General features: G+C 35.2%; 3 protein-coding genes across 4 annotated transcripts; 2 read left to right on the top strand and 1 right to left on the bottom strand.

The window, feature by feature from the left end:
• Positions 1 to 2,428: 2,428 nt before the first annotated feature.
• On the top strand, positions 2,429 to 9,055 carry LOC109816705 (actin-related protein 5). The gene is made up of 12 exons (XM_020381790.3): positions 2,429 to 2,686; positions 2,815 to 2,885; positions 3,245 to 3,369; positions 4,269 to 4,313; positions 4,557 to 4,659; positions 4,955 to 5,064; positions 6,523 to 6,632; positions 6,733 to 6,823; positions 6,892 to 7,332; positions 7,530 to 7,657; positions 7,980 to 8,319; positions 8,446 to 9,055. The coding sequence occupies exons 1-12, from the start codon at positions 2,430 to 2,432 to the stop codon at positions 8,947 to 8,949; spliced, it is 2,325 nt and encodes a 774-aa protein (XP_020237379.1). The 5' UTR covers position 2,429; the 3' UTR covers positions 8,950 to 9,055.
• Positions 9,056 to 10,510: 1,455 nt separating this feature from the next.
• FZR3 (FIZZY-related 3) lies at positions 10,511 to 14,200 on the top strand. The gene is made up of 10 exons (XM_083071349.1): positions 10,511 to 11,220; positions 12,133 to 12,255; positions 12,340 to 12,444; positions 12,543 to 12,722; positions 12,822 to 12,884; positions 13,012 to 13,206; positions 13,423 to 13,524; positions 13,613 to 13,675; positions 13,769 to 13,837; positions 13,941 to 14,200. Exons 1-10 carry the CDS (start codon positions 10,633 to 10,635, stop codon positions 13,992 to 13,994), a joined length of 1,542 nt encoding a protein of 513 aa, XP_082927475.1. The 5' UTR covers positions 10,511 to 10,632; the 3' UTR covers positions 13,995 to 14,200.
• Positions 14,201 to 17,210: 3,010 nt separating this feature from the next.
• Positions 17,211 to 22,384, bottom strand: LOC109816707 (telomere repeat-binding protein 3). 2 transcript variants are annotated; one of them, XM_020381793.3, is made up of 9 exons: positions 22,031 to 22,384; positions 20,630 to 20,759; positions 19,699 to 20,530; positions 19,367 to 19,594; positions 19,196 to 19,275; positions 18,834 to 19,066; positions 18,386 to 18,700; positions 18,213 to 18,276; positions 17,211 to 17,773 (listed from the first exon to the last, which is right to left on the bottom strand). In XM_020381793.3, exons 2-9 carry the CDS (start codon positions 20,708 to 20,710, stop codon positions 17,567 to 17,569), a joined length of 2,040 nt encoding a protein of 679 aa, XP_020237382.1. In that variant the 5' UTR covers positions 20,711 to 20,759; positions 22,031 to 22,384; the 3' UTR covers positions 17,211 to 17,566. The 2 variants fall into 2 exon arrangements, with proteins under 2 accessions (XP_020237382.1, XP_082927474.1); XM_083071348.1 differs by lacking the exon at positions 22,031 to 22,384 and adding an exon at positions 21,172 to 22,005.
• Between the last annotated feature and the right edge of the window lie 227 nt (positions 22,385 to 22,611).

Genomic DNA, 22,611 nt, shown 5'->3' with positions numbered 1-22,611 from the left:
CACAACATACTGCACACATACAGCTCATATCATTCAGCAAAATCAACATTAAACCGCTTATGCGTCGTCACACATTTCAACTTGAAGATCTCCTACAGTCTTAGTTATCAACAGCTCAGCCTTACGGCCTACACAACTCAGCCTTACGACCTACACAGCTTATATTCAACAACGCAGCTTAACTATTTTAAACAGCATATTCAACACTCAGCACAACTCAGCTAAACAGTATTAACAGCTTAGACGGCATACAACACAGCTCGGCATAACAACATTCATCAACATAAGCATCATACAACATAAACATCATACAGCACAACTCAACTTTACATCATATGGCATTAACAGCATTAATCAGCATAGTTATGAAAGAACACATCCGCGCCCGGCGCAATAAGATTTGCGTCCGGCCTGGACCAGCCAGAGAGCTCCAAAGCTCTCACGCGCCCGATACAATACCAATTGCGCCTGGCGCAATAGAAGGCAGAGACTCTCAGGAGTCTCATAAGCCCGGCGTATCAAACCTGCGCTCGGCGCGAGTAAGGCAGAGACCTCCCCAAGGTCTCACGCCCAGCGCAATACCAATTGCACCCGACGCCACCCCTGACAGAGACTCTCATGGAGTCTTGACGCCCGACGAGATTGAATCACGCCCGCCATCATGCCAGTACACCAAAATTTTGAGTCCTTGTCTGATATCACGCCTAGCGCCATTCACCCACACCTCTAGCCATCCAGGGGCTTCCATTCTCAAGCTCGCCTGGTGTAACCAGCCTTGCGCCTGGTGTGCTCGAACAATGGAACTCTCTGATGGACACATGCCCGGCGTAAAGAACTACGCCCAGCGCACTATCAAACAGCCACCCTCAAACTTCGAAATTTCACTCAAAACCTGCAAAATCAAACAGCTCAAGCACATGCAATCCATTAGATGAACCACCTTTTTAGCAAACAACTCATAGAAATCCCAAATTTTCACCATTTTTCCTGAAACCCCGAAAGTACTCAACTCCTAAAATCCGACCGAATCTGAAATTGAGTCGCATTTGAGTTCTCACACATATTCACAACCAATCTACACAAAACTAACTTCCCTTACCTCGGAGGAGAAAATTCCGAGCTTCCGGAAAGAGGAGGAGAAGAAGAAGAAGCTTGAGAAATGAGAGGAGAAAAAGAAGTCCACGTCCTCAGCTAACAATCAACACCTCTACTCAGCACCTTGAGAGAGCAAGGAAAAAGAAGAAAAGTCAAAAGAGAAAATGGGAGGAAAATGAATGTCAATGGGAAAGGAAGATGAGAATGAAAAAGAGCTACGGGTCTCACACACACAAAAATCTCAAAATCATATATTATAAAATCTTTTTATATGTGCTCATTATTCAATCCTATTTAAACAAATGGATAATATGGTAATATATTAATTTTGACTATAATATTTTTAAATAACTACTTATAAGAATATATTTTTATGTTTTATTAAAATTACATATAACTTTTTAAAATAACTTTTAATTTAATTGAAGTTTTCAAACTAAAGAAAATAATATGCTAAGTGAAAATTTTATTATATATATATATATTACTATATAAATTTATATTATATAATATATATTTTGTTATTTTATATAATATAATATATACGAAGATATGAGTGTTTGAAAAAATTATTGTATCTTATTGACGGAGTAAATAATAAATTATAATAACATATGATAATTATTTATTTTATCATGTTACGATGAAAATAGTCATTAGAAAGTGTATTTTCCATATCAATGATTATAGTGTGCAACATATTCTTAACTTTTCACGTCAATTATTTTTTTAAGTATTTTATATTAATTAATTATATATATATATATATTCCATTATTTAATATTTTGTACACGTAATAGTTATAATTTTTATTTACAATATAATTAAAAATAAATAAATATTTTATTAAAACATTTAGACAAAATTTGTTATTTAATAAAAAAATGTTCTTGTTCAAACATTGGTATCAAGTTTTATCTGACTTATTTGATATTTATTCACTTTAATTACATGTTGTGGATAATTATTCACTTCTTTTAGAATGATTAGTGATAATAATAAATTTTACGTATTAGATTTGATATTGCCAAATAAAAATAAATCATGATTAAAATTGTTAAAATATTGTCCAACTTTTGTAATTAATAATGTAAGAGAGGGTCTCTTGAAGATAATAATTGTTAATAAAGGAATATCAAAGCATGGTCTAATAAGGGAGAACACAATTATACTCTTTTTAACATTTTTTTTGTTGATTAAATTTTACTAGTCCCATATCTTATTAATGAATTTCCTATTTTATTAATAATATAAGACGACCAAACTTTATAATTTGGAATCAATAATATAAAAAGTAGTACATTGCAAGAGAATTAGAGAGTTGCTTACATTAAATGAAGACTGTGATTAGTTCAATGACCCATTCGGGTTACCCGACCGGGTCGGGGCTCACCATGTCTGTTACTTATGTTGTTCACCATTTGCAGAGGTTGTCGAGTCGCAGGAACACAAACCAAACTCACTTCTTCTTCTTCGTTCTAACCGACATAATGCCCTTCATCTCCAAAATTCAGCGCCAATCTGATTACACTCACTTCGGTTCCGCCACTCCCATCGTCATCGACAATGGCGCCTCCTATTTCCGCATTGGGTACCTTCTCTAACCCTAATTTTACTCAAAAATCCAAACTTTCTTCTGGGCTTCTCTCTTTTTCAAATCAGCTCGTGATGGGGTTGTTGATTTTAACGTTAAAGTTGGTTTCTTTGGTAAATTTTCAGATGGGCAGGCGAGACTCAACCTCGTGTTGTTTTCCGCAACATTGTCCAGAGGCCACGCCACAAAACCACTGGTATCACATATTCTACATTTTCACTATGCTTCCTTGTTGTTCTCCATCTTAGTTACTGTATCATATATCTGTTTCATTGTTTGGGTTTGTCTGAAACGTTTCTCTTGTGAAAAAGTTTAGTTAATGAGTTAATGTTGTAGTTGTTATGCCAATTCTTGTTGTCTAGGTGCATTTTCATCAGTTTGTTTTAATTTCGTAAAAAAATAAAGTAGGACCGACATATATTTATTATTTTCATTAGTTTGTTGATAATTTTTTATATTTAAGAGGAACCTCTCTTTTGAGCTGATAACGAGCCAACAAAATGGGAATTTTTTGTTGCATATTGAATAATTATTTTCGAACATTCTGTTACACAGGAGAAACTGTCACTATTGTTGGCGACCATGATCCAGCATTAATGAAATACTTTGACTGTACTCGTTCTGGACCCCGCTCGGCATTTGACAGCAATGTTGTTTTTCAGTTTGAAATAATGGAATACGTAAGTTTTCCCTCATTACAATTTTGGGAGTAAAGGAGGGGTTGTTTTTTGAGTTGTTTCAATATGATTGTTATTATGCTATTAGAATTCAGTTCATGATGATCATATGCAAGTCTTTTTTTGTGTTGGTTCTTCTGTGTGTGTTATACTTATATGCATGTGAAGTTGCATTTCTAGTTTGGAAATGGTATATTTGGCTGGCTGCATGTTAGAATTAGAGTTTAATACTTGAGTGAGAACAAATAGTGTTGCCATTTATGTCATTGCTCTATGATACATCTGGATTAATCAGATATTTTTGTTGTTTAGTTATTGATTTGTCCAAATTGAACACCAGAATATGGAGAAACTTCTAAGGATTTAGTTTTCAAGTCTTGAGATCTTCTATTCTAAAATGTTTTGAGAAAAAGTATCCAAATTCCAAAATATACTTTTTTCCTCTGCATGTATTCTAGCTTTTGAATTCTGCTGATTTGAATAAGAATTGTTTAAGAGTTTGAACATGGTAAAAAATATTGTTTTTCGAGCAACTGAGCAAGTATAGACCTTGCCGTCTCAAGGTCTTATAATTACATATTTGTAACATCCTAGAACTATCTCACACAGTGGTGCCTTGCACTAGGCAACGCCAATGTTCCTTTTCTCATATATAATAAATGGGAGAACTATTCTCCTAGTGTGGGGTAATGGACTAATTGATGTGTGTGTGACAGTGGGGTTTGATAGGTAACTGGTCAAATGTCACTAGTGGAATATGAATCATTTGACAACTAGTTGAAGGAGGTGTATCATATTAAATATTATGGAAATAAGATAATGCATGTACACAGGTGTATACTTTCATTGATTTTGAAGAACATGTGAAGGGAAGCATTACTGACATTTTCTTTCATCTATAGATTCTGGACTTTGCATTTGATCGGATGGGAGCAACAGGATCAGAGGTATTCCCATAAGTGGAATAGTGTTTTCCAGTTTTCTTCCCTGAGCATTTAGTTTGTTATCTTTGTTATGATGGTTTTTTAAACTCCAATAGACCACTACTACTAATTTTGGTGTGCTAGTTGGTCTGTGTAGTTGCCTTGGAGTTTATTGGTTTGATGAATATAGATTTTTCTCTTTTGGAAATTCTGCAATTTAAATTATTTAACTCACTCTTTATATCTCAATGTTTAATGCCAGAGCAGATTGATCATCCTGTCCTGATCACAGAATGTGTATGCAACCCAGTTCAGTCCCGCAGTAAAATGGGAGAACTTCTTTTTGAGACTTATGGAGTTCCATCTATAGGTACTAATACTTTAGTAATCCTACCAAAAGTAAAAATAAAAAACATCATCTTCTTCAAGTGGCCTTAGTAGGAACTGAAGTGTTGGCTTACCTGTTGTCTTATACCCAATCTTTTCCATCAAGGCTATTCTTAAGTGAAAAACCAATTTCTAAGTGAATCCCTTCAAGATCATGTTTGTCACATAGTTGTCACTAGTTTGGACCCCATCATGAGCACATGTTTATCTCTATTCTATGCTAGATGTTGTACTTGTAATTTTATTGACATGCTATCTATGCTTCTCTGTCATGGCAGCCTTTGGCGTTGACGCAGCATTCAGCTATAAATATAATCAACAACAAGGAGTTTGTGATAAAGATGGTCTTGCTATGTGTCCTGGATTCACTACAACTCATGTGATTCCGGTATGCCTTTTTTGTGTCATTTTAATCTAAGGATTTTTTTATGCTAAGGAAATAGCTTATCATTTCTGTTTGTTCTCGAACACATTGTTAAATTTGTAGATGATATACCATTATTGTTAAATCTGCCTGTTTACTTTTGAGCCTTCATTGACTGTCTATGAGGGAGGACTGTAATGTGATTAAAAAAAATGCTCTGTTCTGCACATATGTGTGCCTTTGCTAAGTAACAGATGCATTTTTTGTATTAGCATACCCAAGGTTGTCAATCTCGAGAGTTTACGTAATCTCGTGGAGGCTCCGTAAACTCGTATCGTAAACTCGTAAGAGATTACTCAATAATAAATAAATAAATAAATAAATAAAAATAACATAATAATTGAATATTTTAACTCCCAAATAGCAAATTACATTAATAATAAATGTTCTTAACACAAATTTAAGATCAAAAGTTCACACAAATGACAAAACACAAGTTCTTAAAAATAGACAAATAAAAAACTAAGACATCACATGAGTAACGGAGGTGAGGAGCAGTGGTGCGGCGCGGAGGAGGTGTTGCGCTCGCGGTGGCGAGGCGCGCGGAGGAACGGAGGTGAGGAGCGGTGGTGTCGCGCGGAGGAGGTGTTGCACACGGAGGTGGTGCGCGCGGAGGAGGTGTGTCGCACGCAGAGGAGGTGTGTCGCGCGTGGAGGTGTGTCGCGCAGAGGAGGTGTCGCGCGCGGAGGTGGTGTCGCGCAGAGGAGGTGGTTGAGGCGCGGAGGTGAGGAACGGAGGTCAGGAGCTGAGGTGAGGCGTGGAGAAGAGAAAAGAGTCGTGGAAGAGGCGCTGCGGAGGTTAGAGGAGAAAAGGAGACAAAGTGCCCTAACCCACAACACAAAAAGTGCGTTTTGTGTAAGTGAAAAAAAAAAATGGTGAACTCTTAATATCGGAGGTAGTCTCGCGAGTTTACACGAGTTTACCGAGATTGCTCCGAGTTCACTAAAAAACGAGTTTACCTCCGAGTTGTACAGGTAAGCTCTTGTAAACTCGTAAACTCGAGTTTACGAGTTGTCACTAGAGATTGACAACCATGAGCATACCCATTTTCTGTGTTGTGCTGCTGTAGCAGACTTCGTAACTCTTTCACCAATAATAGTGTTGATCTGCATAATTATTTTCAAGATGTTTAGGGAATCAATAATCACCAATACTAATATAAAAGAATCTCCTTACCAACCTCTTCTAAAATAACTTATAAATTTAAAAAGAGGGCTACTAAACACAATTTTACATCTGTCCTTGTAAAAAGAGGCTGTGACTTGTTGAAAGTGATGTGTTCCTACTTTCTTTGTGGAGGATCTCCTATGGGGAAAAATAATTAAGTAAATTCAATGGTCAGTTCTGCCAATAGGATTTAGATAACCTTCAAGTGTATAAAGTGTTCTAATTCTTTGTAATCATTTTTTTTTATATTTCCAGTTTGTAGATGGAGAGCCTATTTATAAAGGATGCTGCCGTACTAATATTGGTGGATTCCATGTGACTGATTATTTAAAGCAACTTCTTTCACTTAAATATCCTTATCATATGTGAGTATAAAATCATCCTGGGTCTGCTACCATCAATCTGACTGCTAAATGCATAGTATTTCTTTGGTTTACTTTTTTTCTCTTTAAATTATCAATGCAGGTCTAGATTTACATGGGAAAAGGTTGAAGACCTGAAAATGGAACACTGTTATATTGCACTGGACTATGCTTCTGAAGCTCGGTTGTTTCAGGTAAGAAAAGGTTCTTCTTTTTAATAGTTCACGCATGGTTCCTAAGATTTTATTTCTTTGTCTGTCAGAAAGGTGCTAAGGAGGCTGAAGAGAAAACCAGATGTTGGCAGCTCCCTTGGGTTCCACCCCCAACTGAGGAGCCTCCTTCTGAGGAAGAGATTGCTAGAAAGGCAGCAATAAGAGAGAAACAAGGTCAAAGGTTACGAGAAATGGCCGAGGCAAAGAGGTCATCTAGAATAAACGAATTGGAAAATGAATTGCATGGTTTGGAATTTCTTTTAAAACAGCTTGAACAAGTTGAAGATAGTGAAATTCCATCTTTCCTAGCAGAGACTGGTTATGTCTCTAGGCAGGAGATAGAATCTGCCCGCATTAAAGTTATGCAATCCTTAAGGAAAGCAAAAGGTGAACCAAAGAATGATCAAGCTGAAACTGAAAAGGCCAGCCCTAATGCTAGTGAGAAGTATTCTCTTATAAACATCCCTGATGACATCCTCACCCCAGACCAGGTCAGTTTTTATCTAATAACATCATTAGATTGAAGTATTCAACTTGCTGTCTTCCCACCCTTTAAATGTACTTGTAATCTTTTTGCTTTTAGCCATATTTTGTTTCTGATCTTTGATATCCAAATCATTACTTTGTGCAATCTTCTCTGTCCCTTACGAAGTAAACAATGATTTTTTTGGGTGTTCTCTGTTGATAGCTTGTTGAAAAGAAGAAACAGTTGTCACTGAAATCCATGTCTGAAGGGCGGCAGCGATTAAAGCAGAGGCGTTATGAAGAGGAATTGGAGCGAGAAAGGAAACAGCAGCTAGAGGAGGAGAGACGCCTGTATGTTTCATGCTTTAGTTTATCCAGTTTAACTACAATTAGATTGCTTCATATTTATGCAAGTTGAAGAGCTTATAATCATTTCTACCTGGTAAAATGGAAAAAAGAAAAATTGAGAGCAAGAACATTCTCTCTGTCTAGTTTAAGGTTACTAAATGCCTGAGCACTGAACAAGGTAGAGAAGGGAATACTGTACTACCTACCTTAGCTAATGTTAGGATCTAAGCATGACTTTTATCTTGAGTCTTCACAAGGCTTGAATAATAAACTGTAGTACTCTACTGTGCTTTAAAACCTTTGTGATTTGCCCTTCTTACTGCAGAGAGAACCCAGAGCTTTACTTGGAACAATTGCGTGCAAGATACAAAGACCTTTCGGAGAGAGTGGACCAACGAAAACGGCTCAAGACAAATGGAGGCCATTCTAACGGAAATAATTTGTCTGGTGGCATCGGTCGTGGTGAGAGACTGAATGCCGCTCAAAGGGAGAGAATGCGCCTGTTGACAACTGCTGCATTTGATCGTGGTAAGGGTGAGGATACATTTGGTGCCAAAGATGAAGATTGGCACCTTTACAAATTGATGAGCAAAGATAATGATGATGGTGAGGAAGGAGCAGATGAGGATGATGCAGAGCTAGCCCGCATCTCTTCAAGGCTACAGGTTATCTTATTATGTCTTTCATAATAATGTTATATTGTTAACAGTTATGCTTTGTGGAAGCAATCTGCATTTGAATGGTTGTGACATATGACTCAAAAATCTTTCTGAATTGTTGTTTTGGTGTAGGACTTGGATCCAACATTTGTGCCCAAGTCAGAAACAGGTAGCTCTCAACCAGGTGAGGCGCCACGTGTCCGGCCTCTGAGCAAAGAAGATTTTCAGATTGTTTTTGGTGTTGAAAGGTTCAGATGCCCAGAAATTTTGTTCAATCCGAAGTGGATAGCAGTTGATGAGGTAGGGTTGGATGAGATGGCAGGAGTTTCAATAAGGAGGTTATCATGTAAAGATGAAGGGTTGGAAGAGAGACTGACTAGCTCCATACTTGTGACTGGTGGAAGTTCTCTCTTCCCCGGCATCATCGAACGCCTTGAGGCCAGAATCCGGATGATTCGGCCGTGTGGATCGCCCATAAAAATAGTTAGAGCACTGGATCCTGTTTTGGATGCATGGCGAGGGGCTGCTATGTTTGCATCAGCCCCACAATTCCATACACAAACTTTCAGTAGGATGGACTATTTTGAAAAAGGTGAAGATTGGCTCCGCAATTATCAGCTCAAATATTCATTGTAATACAATTCATAAACACAGGACTTGTTTAATTTGGACCATTTTATCCAGTAATCTAATTTGCTGCTGGACCTACAAGTAGTAATGCTGCTCACATTTTCACTTTCCATGTCGATTATGATCATTTTTTTTCTATTCTTTACTTGTATTTAAAGTTAAAAAGAGACACAGAAATAAAGTAGAAAAATTCTGTTGTTTAAGGTGGCTGTGGATTTGGGCTCTAAATAGAGATGGGAATATACTTAACTTAGAATACATAAGTCAGGTTTATTTTATAAAAGTAAATTAAGTCTGTTTTATTATTTATCATAATCTTTTTTTTTTAGGTTTGGTCTAATCTTTTTAAAAATCTGATTTGACTTATTGACTTATTTAAAAACTTATTTTACATTATATACATAAATATATTGGGTTATCAAATCTAACAATTTTTTTTAAGTCTAAATTCAATCTTTTTAAATAAATAGAATTTTAAAAAAAAATTAAAAACTTAACATTCTTATTAAATAGATCAAATCAAGTCAAATAATAAGTCTATGTTTAAAATCTTATTTATTTTCATTTCTAACTCAAATTGAGCTCCTAACTCCAAAAGACAAGCACTAAGCAATATGCTTCATAGTTTGGTATCTTTTTATTGTTAATGTTATTGATCATGCTGTAATTTTCTGAGTCAAAATATTTTTGACATTCGAAAACCTATTTGACACCTACAAATTGATAAATAAAAACAATAATAATAAATATGTATGATAGATGATATGAAAAAATAAAGAGAAATGATGTATATTTAAAATAAAATGTTGTACCTGATAAATAAAAAAAATATTGGTCAAAATCATTGATACTTTTACCAATGGAGCGAACTTTTTATTATGTTCATGTTCAATCAACTCCTGCAAGCATCTGTATTTGAAAAAGAATGATTTACCAAATTATATCTTTAAAACTATATCACTAATATAAACAAATACGGCTAATGTAATTATTTTTCTGTTGTGCATCTCAATAATAAAGGTGTAAAAATATATATTAATCATAAGAACAAACTCCTATAATTATTACAAGAAATCCTCCTAATCTTCTGTGACCACTCCTAATTTAACTTTTTTATTTTTTGACAGAAAACTCCTAATATAACTTTCTTAAATATACACGCAATATTCTTTTTTGATTAATATACACACAATATTCTGAACATCCGCAAACATTATTAATAATTACATAATCACTGAAATTATCTCGACATGACTTACTCATAATTTCTCAAGTATCCATATAATTTCCTAAACATCTGTAATCACACAATTACTATAATCACACGAAATCCTCCTAATAAATATAACCCGTGAAACCCATTAAAAAAAAGGGTTATTAAGCAAAACGAGAAAATTGCCTACATGGAAAAAACCCAGATCATAAAAATAGCCCCAATACACAATATAAAAAAATAATAAAAAAAAAATTATAACGGCTAGTTTGTGTGCAGAAGTGTTATTATTGGTAACTGACCGTTGTAATGTGTTTAAGGAAATATATTATTATATTGATTGTCTCACCAAAACTAAGCCTCTTTTCCTCTTTCTCTTCTTACGCTCCTCACTCCTCACAATTGGACCGTTACATTTATAACCTCACCCATTTCACAGAGAGAAGCTGTATTCTTCTTCTTCTTCATTGAGAAAAATGGAGTCCCCAGGAGCCAGAAAAAGCGGTTTGAAGCTCCCAGCTGGGATGTCAGGAGGCACGCTGCGGCTGGACACAACGAAAGCAGCATCAGCATCAGCATCAGCATCAGCATCAGCATCAGCATCAGCATCAGCATCAGCATCAGCTTCAGCTTCGTTTCGTTCGATTTCGAGCATTACTTCCCCTTCTTCCTTCCGGTCCATCTCCAACCTGACATCCCCTTCGAAAGCGAACTCGTCGACGTGCAGCGACAGGTTCATTCCGTGCAGGTCGTCGTCGCGGCTCCACACGTTCGGGCTGGTGGAGAAGGGCTCGCCGGCGAAGGAAGGGGCCAACGAGGCCTACTCCAGGCTTCTCAGATCGGAGCTCTTTGGTCCTGACTTTGTTTCTCCTTCTTCGCCTGCAGCTGCTCCCCACTCCCCCATCAGTCCCACCAAGAACATGCTCCGCTTCAGAACCGATCACTCCGCCCCACCCTCTTCGCCCTACTCTCCCTCCGTTTTGGGGCCGCACAATGCTTTTGCTTCTGACTCTTCTACCCCGCCTCCCAAACCTCCTAGGAAAGTTCCCAAGACACCCCACAAGGCAAGCTCTTCTTTTTTTGCACTAGGATTCTTCTACCAGAGACTTTTATTCTCTATCATGCTCTTTCCTGACTTTAACATGTCTCAAGTTCTAGTCCTGTTTAAGGGTTTTGAAGTCGAGTATTGACCCTGCTCTATTTAGCGTGTTTATCCCATTTGAATATGTCTCAAGGTGTAGTCCTATTCCTAGTCCTAGCCATACAATTTCAAGGAGTTTTGTCGTCTATGATAGTCTTAACTGATTTGAACATGACTTAAGGTCCAGTCCTGTCTATGATAGTCTAACCATGCGTGGAGTTTTGTTGTCTATAGTAGTCTTGGCTAGTTTGAATAGGCTTAGACTCTCAAGGTCTGGCGTACAATTACGGAGAGTTTTGCTGTTTATAATCGTCTTACTTGGTGCTAACAGGGAGGGTTAGCTTGGAAGAGGATATTTGTGGTCTATGCTAGAAAAGTTCACTTTTTAATGCATTAACACGTTTAGTGATTCCGAACTGTTGGGTGAAGATTGAATAACTCTTATTTTTTCTTGATCAATCAACCTCAAACACACATTTGAAATCTGAGTCGTCTGATGTTCATCCAATGGTTATAATAAATGTGTTACATGTGAGAGTGTGGTATAGAAATGACCTGACTTAATTCTGTCCAAATAGGGTTGTTTGGTGTATTTTTAAAAATTAGTGCATTTAATTTTAAATAGTTGGGGGTGGCATGGTACTTATCATAAAAAGAATTAATTTGTAGAGTGATCAATGATTTGAACATGCATGTAATGTGATAACAATGGTTACATGATTTAGAAAACTGTAGCGGTGAGAAATCATAGTTTGATATGATTTCACCGTGTGCTTATTATGGTCCTGGTTAAAAACTTGAATGTTGATTGCTAAAAGTGGGCGAGCTTGTGCAGGTTTTGGATGCTCCATCACTTCAAGATGACTTTTACTTGAATCTGGTGGACTGGTCCTCACAAAATGTTCTTGCTGTGGGGCTAGGCACTTGTGTTTATCTGTGGAGTGCTTCAAACAGCAAAGTGAGTCCCAACCTGCGAAACGATTTCACATTAATTGAAATCTCAAGATGAATTTTTAATGAAATACCTTTATGTGACTTTCAGGTGACTAAGCTATGTGACTTGGGGCCTTATGATGGAGTCTGTTCTGTTCAGTGGACACGGGAGGGTTCTTTTATATCAATTGGTACAAATCTTGGTCAAGTCCAGGTACTTTGTTAGCATGCTTAGATTTTGTGTTTTTCATACATGAATTATTGCATTTCAAGATCAAGAATAAGACAACATTTTTTGCATTTATGGTACAGATTTGGGATGGAACACAGTGTAAGAAGGTCAGAACCATGGGTGGGCATCAGACAAGAACTGGTGTTTTGGCATGGAACTCTCGCACTTTGGCTTCTGGGAGCAGAGATAGGAACATACTTCAGCATGACATGAGGGTTTCAAGTGACTTTGTTAGCAAGCTTGTAGGCCACAAGTCTGAGGTAAAATCATTTTGAATTACATTCTTTCAACTTGTAATCTTCATGACTAACTGGAAGCTGAGAAATTGATAGCAATTGTTATCCCTTAATTTGTGACAGGTGTGTGGATTGAAATGGTCATGTGATGACAGGGAACTTGCTTCTGGTGGTAATGATAATCAGGTATACTTATGTTTCCTTCCTTGCACCCTTTTCTTTACATTTGAAAAAGTGCTTCATTATATTACCTCTTGTTGGGTTTTTGCTTAGTGATATACCTCTTCAATGTCATGTTTTATTGTATGAGCAGCTTCTGGTATGGAATCAGCACTCTCAGCAACCAGCTTTGAGACTCACCGAGCACACTGCTGCTGTGAAGGCCATTGCTTGGTCACCTCATCAAAGTGGCCTCCTTGTGTCTGGAGGTGGAACTGCTGATAGGTGTATTCGTTTTTGGAACACTACAAATGGCCATCAATTGAACAGTGTTGACACTGGGAGCCAGGTTTATTTCTAACACATTTTTAAGTCTGTTTACTTTAGATACAAGACTTAGAAGAGTTTTTAACGAGTATCTCGACTGAAAATTAAAAACTTTTATTAGTATAGAAGTGTCAAAAATACTTCTAGCTTTTATCCAAATAAACTTTTATCTCTACAGAGAATTTTATGAAACAAACAAAAGAGCATCTCAACTAATATTTTAATGCATAATCTGCAGGTATGCAACCTTGCTTGGAGTAAAAATGTGAATGAGCTAGTAAGTACTCATGGCTACTCCCAAAATCAGATCATGGTGTGGAAATATCCATCATTGGCAAAGGTACTTTACTTTGACAATTCTTTGGTGAATTTACAACCTAAAAATGTGCTTGTCCTGATTCTTAACCTTGAGGAGAAATTTTGATTAGGTTGCAACTCTAACTGGCCACAGCATGAGAGTGCTGTACCTTGCAATGTCTCCCGATGGACAGGTATGTCCCTCACATAACATGATTCTATTTTATGTTATGGAAAGAAATTATTCCTTTTTTATATCACATTTAATTTTATGTGGAAAATTGCAGACTATAGTAACGGGTGCTGGGGATGAGACTCTTAGGTTTTGGAATGTTTTCCCATCAATGAAAGCACCTGTAAGCATGTGAAACTATTTCAATTATGCTTCTTCTTATTCTCTTCAATGCTTGGACTCTACTAACTCCTCTGTTTGTCCCATGTTTCATGATGTTTCTCCAGGCCCCGGTTAAGGATACAGGCCTTTGGTCATTGGGGCGCACTCAAATTCGATGATCCATTTGATGCCATATGGAACAAGGAAGACGAGGAAAAGCTATCTTAATATTTTGTGTAATTATTGATTATCTGTATATGAAATTATACTGCCATGTGTCATTACAAGTTTGTATCATACATCAAACACGGTGTAGAGACTTACAAATTGTAAAGTTTCCATTTAAATCTAATATTTTATTTGTGATAATAATCGTTTCAATTCATCGTAAAGTCTGATCTTTTATGATGGGTCTTTACTAATTCTCAATTTGATAATTACTGGTATTTATTGCGGCTTTGACTACCAATAAAAAGGGAATAGTATTGTTTGGTTAAAAGATTATTAGTATGTCATTGACTCTCTATGCAATAATTATGAGAATGTTATGTCATTTATATTTTATCTACAAAAAAAAAATTTAATGTGACATCTCCTATTTTATATATCATAATACATGAATAAATAAAACTGAATAGAAAACTTTATCATAAATAAATCTTCAATGTTCAACATAGAAGGTATCATGTTTTAATTTAAATAAAAGCCAATTGAAATTACAACAAAAATAAAGAATTGTCTTAAAACATAATAACAGGAAGAAAATTTCTAACTAAATACCGATGTCACATCCTATCAAAATATAACTCATTTATGAGGACTAAACTTCGTCACTAATATCCTTAATATCATGTTTTAATTTAAATAAAAGCCAATTGAAATTACAACAAAAATAAAGAATTGTCTTAAAACATAATAACAGGAAGAAATTTTTTAACTAAATACCGATGTCACATCCTATCAAAATATAACTCATCTATGAGGACTAAACTTCGTCACTAATATCCTTAATATCGTGTTAAAGATCATCCGCAACAACATACAAAAAGAACAACTCAAAATAAAGGAGTGAGAAACATTTCATTCTATCTCATGATATTGGATAGTCAAATAGAAACATACAACAAGATATAGCATACACAGATAAATATCATCATCACATTTGCTTCATTCATAGCATAATAAACAATAACAGATAACATTTTTATATATTATGTAATGGACACAGACTGTATATTCATGCATATAACACTAGTAAAAAATCGTATATCACACTTGTGCATTGTCTTTAGCAATACAAGTAAAATAGTTTAGGAGTACATGTTCAGTCACACCCTCAATACACTCTCACTAAGAGGATATACTACCATGTAAAACATTTAATCAAGTTATAAAACTCTTCCTTCACTTAATAAAATAAATAAATCGTTTAATTATAAAACTTTATAAAATATTCACATACATATAAAATAATTAACAATTATTAAAACAACCCTAATAATTATAATAAAATGAAATAATTAATTATTAACAAATATATAATATATAAAATAAATATATTTCTCCTAACATAATTATATTAAAATAAAATATATAAATAATTATAATATAAAAAAATTTCTCCAAATATTTATTGTAACAAAATATCATAAAAATACATATTTTTCTAATAAATATTAAAAAAAACCATTTTTGTGATTATTTATTATTTAATTAAAAACACTAATAATCATTGAAAATCTCTAAAATATTTTACAAAATTCCTTTAATAAATAAATAGTAATAATAATAATTTTAAAAAATTTGGAGTATTACACTCAACATTTTCGACAATTTTCATACGATTACACAATGAATTTAATTTTCTTTTGATCCATCGAAATTACAATAATGACACAAAATTCAAACAAAAATCCAAACTCCAACCTTTTACCTTTAGACCGACCCTATAATTTTACAATAATTTAAGTAAGCATTATCTTTTATATAATTACATTTTATTTTAGTTCATACGATTAAAATATTCAATTAACAATTACTTTGATCCTTGAAAGTGGTAAAGCATGTTCACATTAGTCATTAAACCCAAAAAAATGTTATATTTAACTAATAAATGTCATTTTGATCTTTGATTATATATTAATATTATCATTTTAATTTATTTTTTTTGAGTTTGAATTAATATGATTGTTTTTTATTTTTTTTAAGACAGGATAAATATGATTGTTAATTTGTACTTTCAATAACTTATTTATCATTTTCTTAAATTTTTAATCTTAAAAACTAATATAACAAAATATTTCAAATTAATGGACTAAAATGACCGTTTACTAAAAGAAAAATATATTTGTTTCAGTCCGTACAAATAATAGTTTTTTTATGTTTTAGTTTTTTACGTCTTCATTTGTAACAGTTTTGCATCACTATAAAACTAACAAACATTAAAAAAAGAAAACGTAAAAACACTAAAACATAAAAATTTTATGTAGAACTGAAATAAAATGCTGACCAGAATATAGATATTAAATGATTAAATGAAAGTTTCACAATTTACTACTGTTACGGTCAATTTTATTAAAATATTGACGTTATTTATTATTATTTGAAAATGAAATTCATGAAAACATATTTAATTATACAAAATCCTATTTTCTGTTTAATCTAGACTTACTTTTGTTTCTTTGACAGAATCTAGAGTAGCTTCAAATTTAGTTAATCATAAAAAATAAAAACAAATAATAATAATAATTGACACCAATCAATAGCGTTATTGTTTTTTTTTTTTTTCGTCCCTGGAGTATCTACCGCCGATAACACTGCTGCATACATAAGGCAGGATTCGAACCACTGACTTTGCTTAAGCGTGAATCAACCCCTACAGCTAAACCACACGCTTGGATTATTGATTTAAAGGCATAAAAAATGATTTTATGATTAAAAAGAATTGTATGGGGCACGTGCACATTGAATTTCGTGTAAACTGCGGATAAGGATCCCGGAGGAGGGGGAATATTCGTCCTTGTATCCACAGTCCTCTTTGTCTTCATCCACTTTTTATAAAGTTAAATCATAGCCACAACTCTAAATAATGGTGGACCCTCCTCACCCTCAACTTATATTCACAACTAATTTGTACAATAAGATATGACTTCTATTTTTCTTACAACAAAATAACTATATAGAAAAATATTTTTTTTTTTTCATCAGTCTTGAAAAAATGTATTAGAAAATATCAGTTCTTTAAATAGATTTCAAAACTCCGAAGAGATTATTTTTTATCTTTCGATTATGGGATACTTTGATTTAAAGAATATATAAATATATTTACCATCAAAAGCAAAAATAAACATACAAAATAGTAAACATGAACCAATTCAGCAAATAGAAAGTGAGTATCAAACAAGTGGGAACAATAATTTCCATAAATGAAGAGAAAGATAATAACATGAACATTTTCACCTTTCCTTTGGCCTGTCATGTTCTTTTTTACATTTCTACATACATTCATAAATGAAAAAGAATCAAGAAAAAAAATCAAAGAACAGCATAAGTTCCTGTTAGAACAACAACCTTATTGCATCAAATCATGTACAAATGCCAACCCGAATGCAATTAATGGCCGGCAAAGAATTTGGTGTAAGAATATTACATGAAATTGAATCAAAATGTACAAGTTTGTCTTCCTCTTTGTCCTGTCAACAACACCACCACCACTCCTTTCTACACCATCATCACAAGTGATTGTACACCTTCAACACACACACTGTCTTTCAGCTGAGGCTTCTGCAATCTTCAAGGTTCCAGGTCCAGCTTGGTGCTTGCCATGTTGCTTAGTTTGGTGCTGAGACCAGAAAGCATGTGCAGCCAAAACCCTGTCTAAGAGCTCCTGAGGTACTGGCTCTCCTCTCCTTTGTTGAGGGGAGATTGTTGCAGTGTGCACCAATGTTTTCCATTTATCCTGTGCACATCAAGTAACAATTAAGCAATGCTAGTAGCATTACAATTTATGCCCTTATAACCAAACTAACCATGAAATGGATTGAATCAGTGCAATTGTGCCAATCCTTTTTTTATTAAAAGAGTTATTTCATCATCTTAAGAAAACAAGCATAATTCTGAGCATAATATTTAAGAATTACCCATACAAAAACATAAAATAAAACAGAAATGGACTAAACAAACTAATCATATTATCCCAGGGACCAACTGAATATCTATAGGATCAAACAGGAGCCGTAATACCAACAGAAATAATGACAAAGACCAATACCAAATTAACCATAACTCAAATGCCTTTTTTTTTTTATGTATTATCTTTCTAGTAGTTAAACCATGTAAAGAAACCCCACATATGTTAAAAGGTACTTGGTACAGAGGGGAGGAAAAAAATAATGTACCTTTAAGTCTACATATGTCCTATGGTCTGCATTCTCAAAAGCTCGCAACTTAACATCACGCCACCTGCATAGTATATAAACATTATCAGCAGGCCAGTTTTGTCCTCTATCATTGGTCGACGTATGATCTACAACTATCTGCAGGTAAAGCTGATTTATTGATAACATCGTACCTCCCAGTTCCTAGTTCCTCAACTGCATGAACGAGTGCTTCTACCTCAGCCACAGAGAATGGTCTCCTGGTTCGACGCTGTGCAAAGTCAGAGCGCTTGGTTTTCTGACTCACAGGAACCACAGCTAATGCTTCTGTGATAGCTGGAACAGCAACTAGTGCTCTGGAATCAGGTGTTATGTTGTCAACTGTAGTGTCGGCGGGTGAAGAAGTAAACTCGTGGTTACTTTCAATTAGGTTGCCCGGATATGTCAGCAAGGGTGAGTCATGTAAAGTATCTGTAATCCCTGAATCTAAGACAGGAGTTTCTGTGGGCCTAGAAAAATCATATAATGATATTAGTTATAGTATCAAAATAAAAATTTGAATGCATATAACTGAATCATAATTTCTACCCCATGAATTAGCTATGGTGATTAAAAGTAACAATGTCATAAAGTTTGGCTCACCTGGTAGGCTGAGATGTTTCACATTGAGAACAAGGATCACCAACACACAAAATTGGAGAAGCTTGTAGAGAAGTGGGCTCCAACATGAAACTGAGGCTATCCAAATTTTCATTGCAAGATATACCAGTCTGCACAAGTGTTCTATTGTCATCTCTAACTTTTTTCCCCTGAAGAAGAACACCAACATGCGCACCACCTCCAACTATAGCCATCACTGCCTCCATGATTCTCCTCTACAAAAATTTTGCAAGAACACACATTGCAAAGGTTAGAGCCAGACAAGACTGCAAATGCATGGATGAAGCATTGACAACAGTAATGAATATTTTGAAAAATAGAAGTAAAGCTATCTCTATTTATACCTTTAGTGAACCAACAGTTGCAGTTTCAGGAACCTCAATATAAAGCTCTGGTATCCTTATTGACTTAATGCTAAACTTCACTGTTCACAAGGTACACAGAGAAAATAAGTTACTATCAAGTGAAAGGAACAATTAAGATAAACAATGAATGAACATAATAGAATTAGTTACCATGAGAATCCTTGGCCTTAGATACATGAAGTTTTGCAGATGAGCTAGGCTTGTCTCTATCTGTCCCTTTCTGAGGTGAATTGGACACACTCTCACTGCTAAATCCTCCATCAGAAGTTACCCCTGAAACTCTGTCAAAGAATTTCCTCCTTTTAACAATGGTGTTAAGCTGAGACCTTTCAACACCATAACAAGTCTTCCTCTTATGATAATTTGGTACTCCTAAATCTGCAAATTTTATATTACTTTCGGTGAGAGACACAATTAAACTCATAGACATAGCATGCAGCAAATAACAAAGCATTTGGTAGCACATTTATAAGCCACATTACCGGATCTAGAAAGTTCGCAGTCCTTCAACTTTGGAGCTGTCTTCCAGTATTTGGAAGACATCAAATTCCTGATTCTTCGGTGTGCAATGCGTCGTGGAGACCTAAAAGCCTTTGATTTCGTGCAAGCTTTTTTGCACCTTAAAAAGTTTTCGTCATCATCTCTAAAACCTAACTTACTACCATTCCCATGCCTGGAAAAGGATGCACTGGGAAAAGATTTCCTATGAAATGGAGACTTAAGATTACTTTTTGAGTCAATTAGTGTAGGAGATACATACAATTCTAAGTGCTCCTTCAAACTACATTTATCAGCCAAAGTTGATTCCCGAAAGCATGAACTGCCGACCTCCTGTTCCCATTTAAATCCTTTCTTTATGTTACCATCGCTAGACTCCCTAAAGTTTTCAGGTGTTTCTACTAACCTATCAGAATAATGTCCAAACTTATTATCACAATCGGAAATTTCAGTCTTAACATCAGCTTCAACTTTCTTCCGACAGTCAGAATTAGTATTAACTGAAACGTGCTCTAGCAAACAATCAGTCTTGGCATGTGAAACAGATTTCCGACTACTGTTTTGTGAGGCTACCTCAGTCTTAAAAGTACTCTCTGCACAACTTCCCTGATGAACTTCCTCGGTTTTTAATGGTTTCACTTCATCCTGTCTATCTTGCCCAATGACACCGTGGCTAAATGCAGGCTGATGATTTCCTTCAGATGCATTGCTGGAAGCAGAACTTTCACTCTCCTGCAACAACTGCCCAGCTAAAGAAGCCAGTAGTTCAATAGCACAGGCTCGACCATCATCATCTTTGTTGAAAGAACCCCTCCTCTGAACATTTATCAAAAAAAGGATCAAAATAGAGTTCAATGCACAAAAATGGAAAACATAAAACAACTAGCACACTTGCAAAATGTACTAAGTACTTACTCTTGCAGATCTAGGAGCTTTAGGTATAACTGGGACTCGAAAGCCTTTAAATCTATAATCAACCCTCTTCTTCAACACCATAGTTGGCTCATCAAATAACCAGAAACACAAATACAGCAGATCTTTTTCACTGCCATAATATTAAAGGAAGACATGTATCAAGTTAATTTTCACATTTTGCTAAACTTTGCAAATTAGGAAAGCAATGACACACTACCACCGGAACAAGACATGTGCAAATTTTTCAAATCGACGGTTACTTGATAAAAAATACACATAGCCCCACAGTTATTGGTTCTCCCCATACTACCAAACCAAGGAATGCAACTTGAATAATCTAAGCTTCAATTGACAAGGACAATTTCTATTTGCTCGAGGACTTATATCTTACATATGAAATAATTAAGATCATGTACAGAGGAAAATTCACTAAATTAACTAAATCTGTCAGAAAAATAAATATGAAAAATAACATTAAAGAAGCAAGACGTCAGAGAAACCAAATCTGTCACAAAATCCACCTAACTGTTGCAGTATAGTACCATTCATATCCCAGATGAATGCATGCGGAATAAACGAGGTCAGATTTAAGGGAACTCCAGAAAAGACCCATTTGACTCCCGGATTCAATTTCATTGAAAAGAACATGACGATAAACAATAGAACGCACATAAAAGGGGTAGAAAGTTGAATCCACATAAGAAACATGAAATTGATCACACGAAATCCGAATGCTAACATGAATTCAGACGAATTTCAAGGAACTGCAGGAAAAAAAATTCCCAATTATTCAATCGTTCCCGAGATGTCAGCGAATTAAAGAATCGTATATATAAATCCACGATCAGAAGTTCAAAAACAAAATAGAAACACACGCATGGAAGGATCATAAAATTCAAAACCATCATAAAGCAAATACACGCTGCAATTAGTTGCCGAGTTCTAATTGTGCGAGATCAACAAAAAAGAACCAAATTCCAAGAACCTGCAGCACTTGCATCCAAATCAAAGAACTTGAACTCCTCAACACAAAGTCCACAACATCAACCCCATTAAAAAAATAATTTTTTTCATTGAAACAAACGAAAAACCATTTGCATACAACAAACACAACCAAACTTCCACGATCGGATCTTCAATTCTCAAATCAACAACACCCCAGAATTTTTTTCCAAAATAAAAACAGAATCTCCAGAAGTAAGAACAAAATTGCGTACAATCCACCACAATTCTGTTCATTGCATCTCCGAAATTCAACAAGAGAGAGAGTAAACAAACAATCTCCACCACACAACCACGATGAGATCGCACCGAGAACCATGAGACGATGAGAAGAAACACACACCAAAAAAAAAAATTCAAAACCTCTGACATACAATAAAACCTCTCCCACCAACTCACCTCTTGAGACAACAACATTCGAACAACGATCCGAGGAACCAAACTACGATCAAGCAACGAAATTTCCGATGAAACTCATTTTCCGACAGCGAAAAAAAGTACAACTTGCGTGCAAAGCAAAAACCCCGGAAAACTGTTTGGAAATGCAAGAGATCTAAGGGAATTCAGGCACTGAAAGCATTTAAGTCCTGAACTTTCTCTTTCTCTCTCTCTCAGGAACGTGAAATTTTCATTTTTTCCTTTTTCTTTTTATTTTTTTTCTTGTTTTGTGAGATGGAACGAAACAATAGATAGAATAATAGATAGAATAACAGAAGAGTTTAAAGGGACAAAAACCCACCAATACCGTAAACAAAAACCACGCAACAGTGGTCTTAAACCCTTTATATTTATCTTCATGGTTTTGACCACACAACCGGACAAGCCAGTTAAAGGGTACATGTCACCGGCTATAGCAGGTCACCCTCCCCACCAAAAACCAAAACCCGTCCTTAACCCCTTTGGATTGTTTCCCTCGTGCCACGTGTCAGCCAGCCTCACTCCTCCTTAGACAGGATTAGAAACATGAAGGGGTGTTTTTT

This window comes from Cajanus cajan, chromosome 3 (genome assembly GCF_000230855.2).
Source record: "Cajanus cajan strain Asha chromosome 3, NIPB_CcT2T_4, whole genome shotgun sequence".
NCBI lineage: Eukaryota > Viridiplantae > Streptophyta > Magnoliopsida > Fabales > Fabaceae > Cajanus > Cajanus cajan.
Note: the sequence above shows the minus strand (reverse complement) of the source record. Positions and strands in the feature narration are given on the sequence as shown.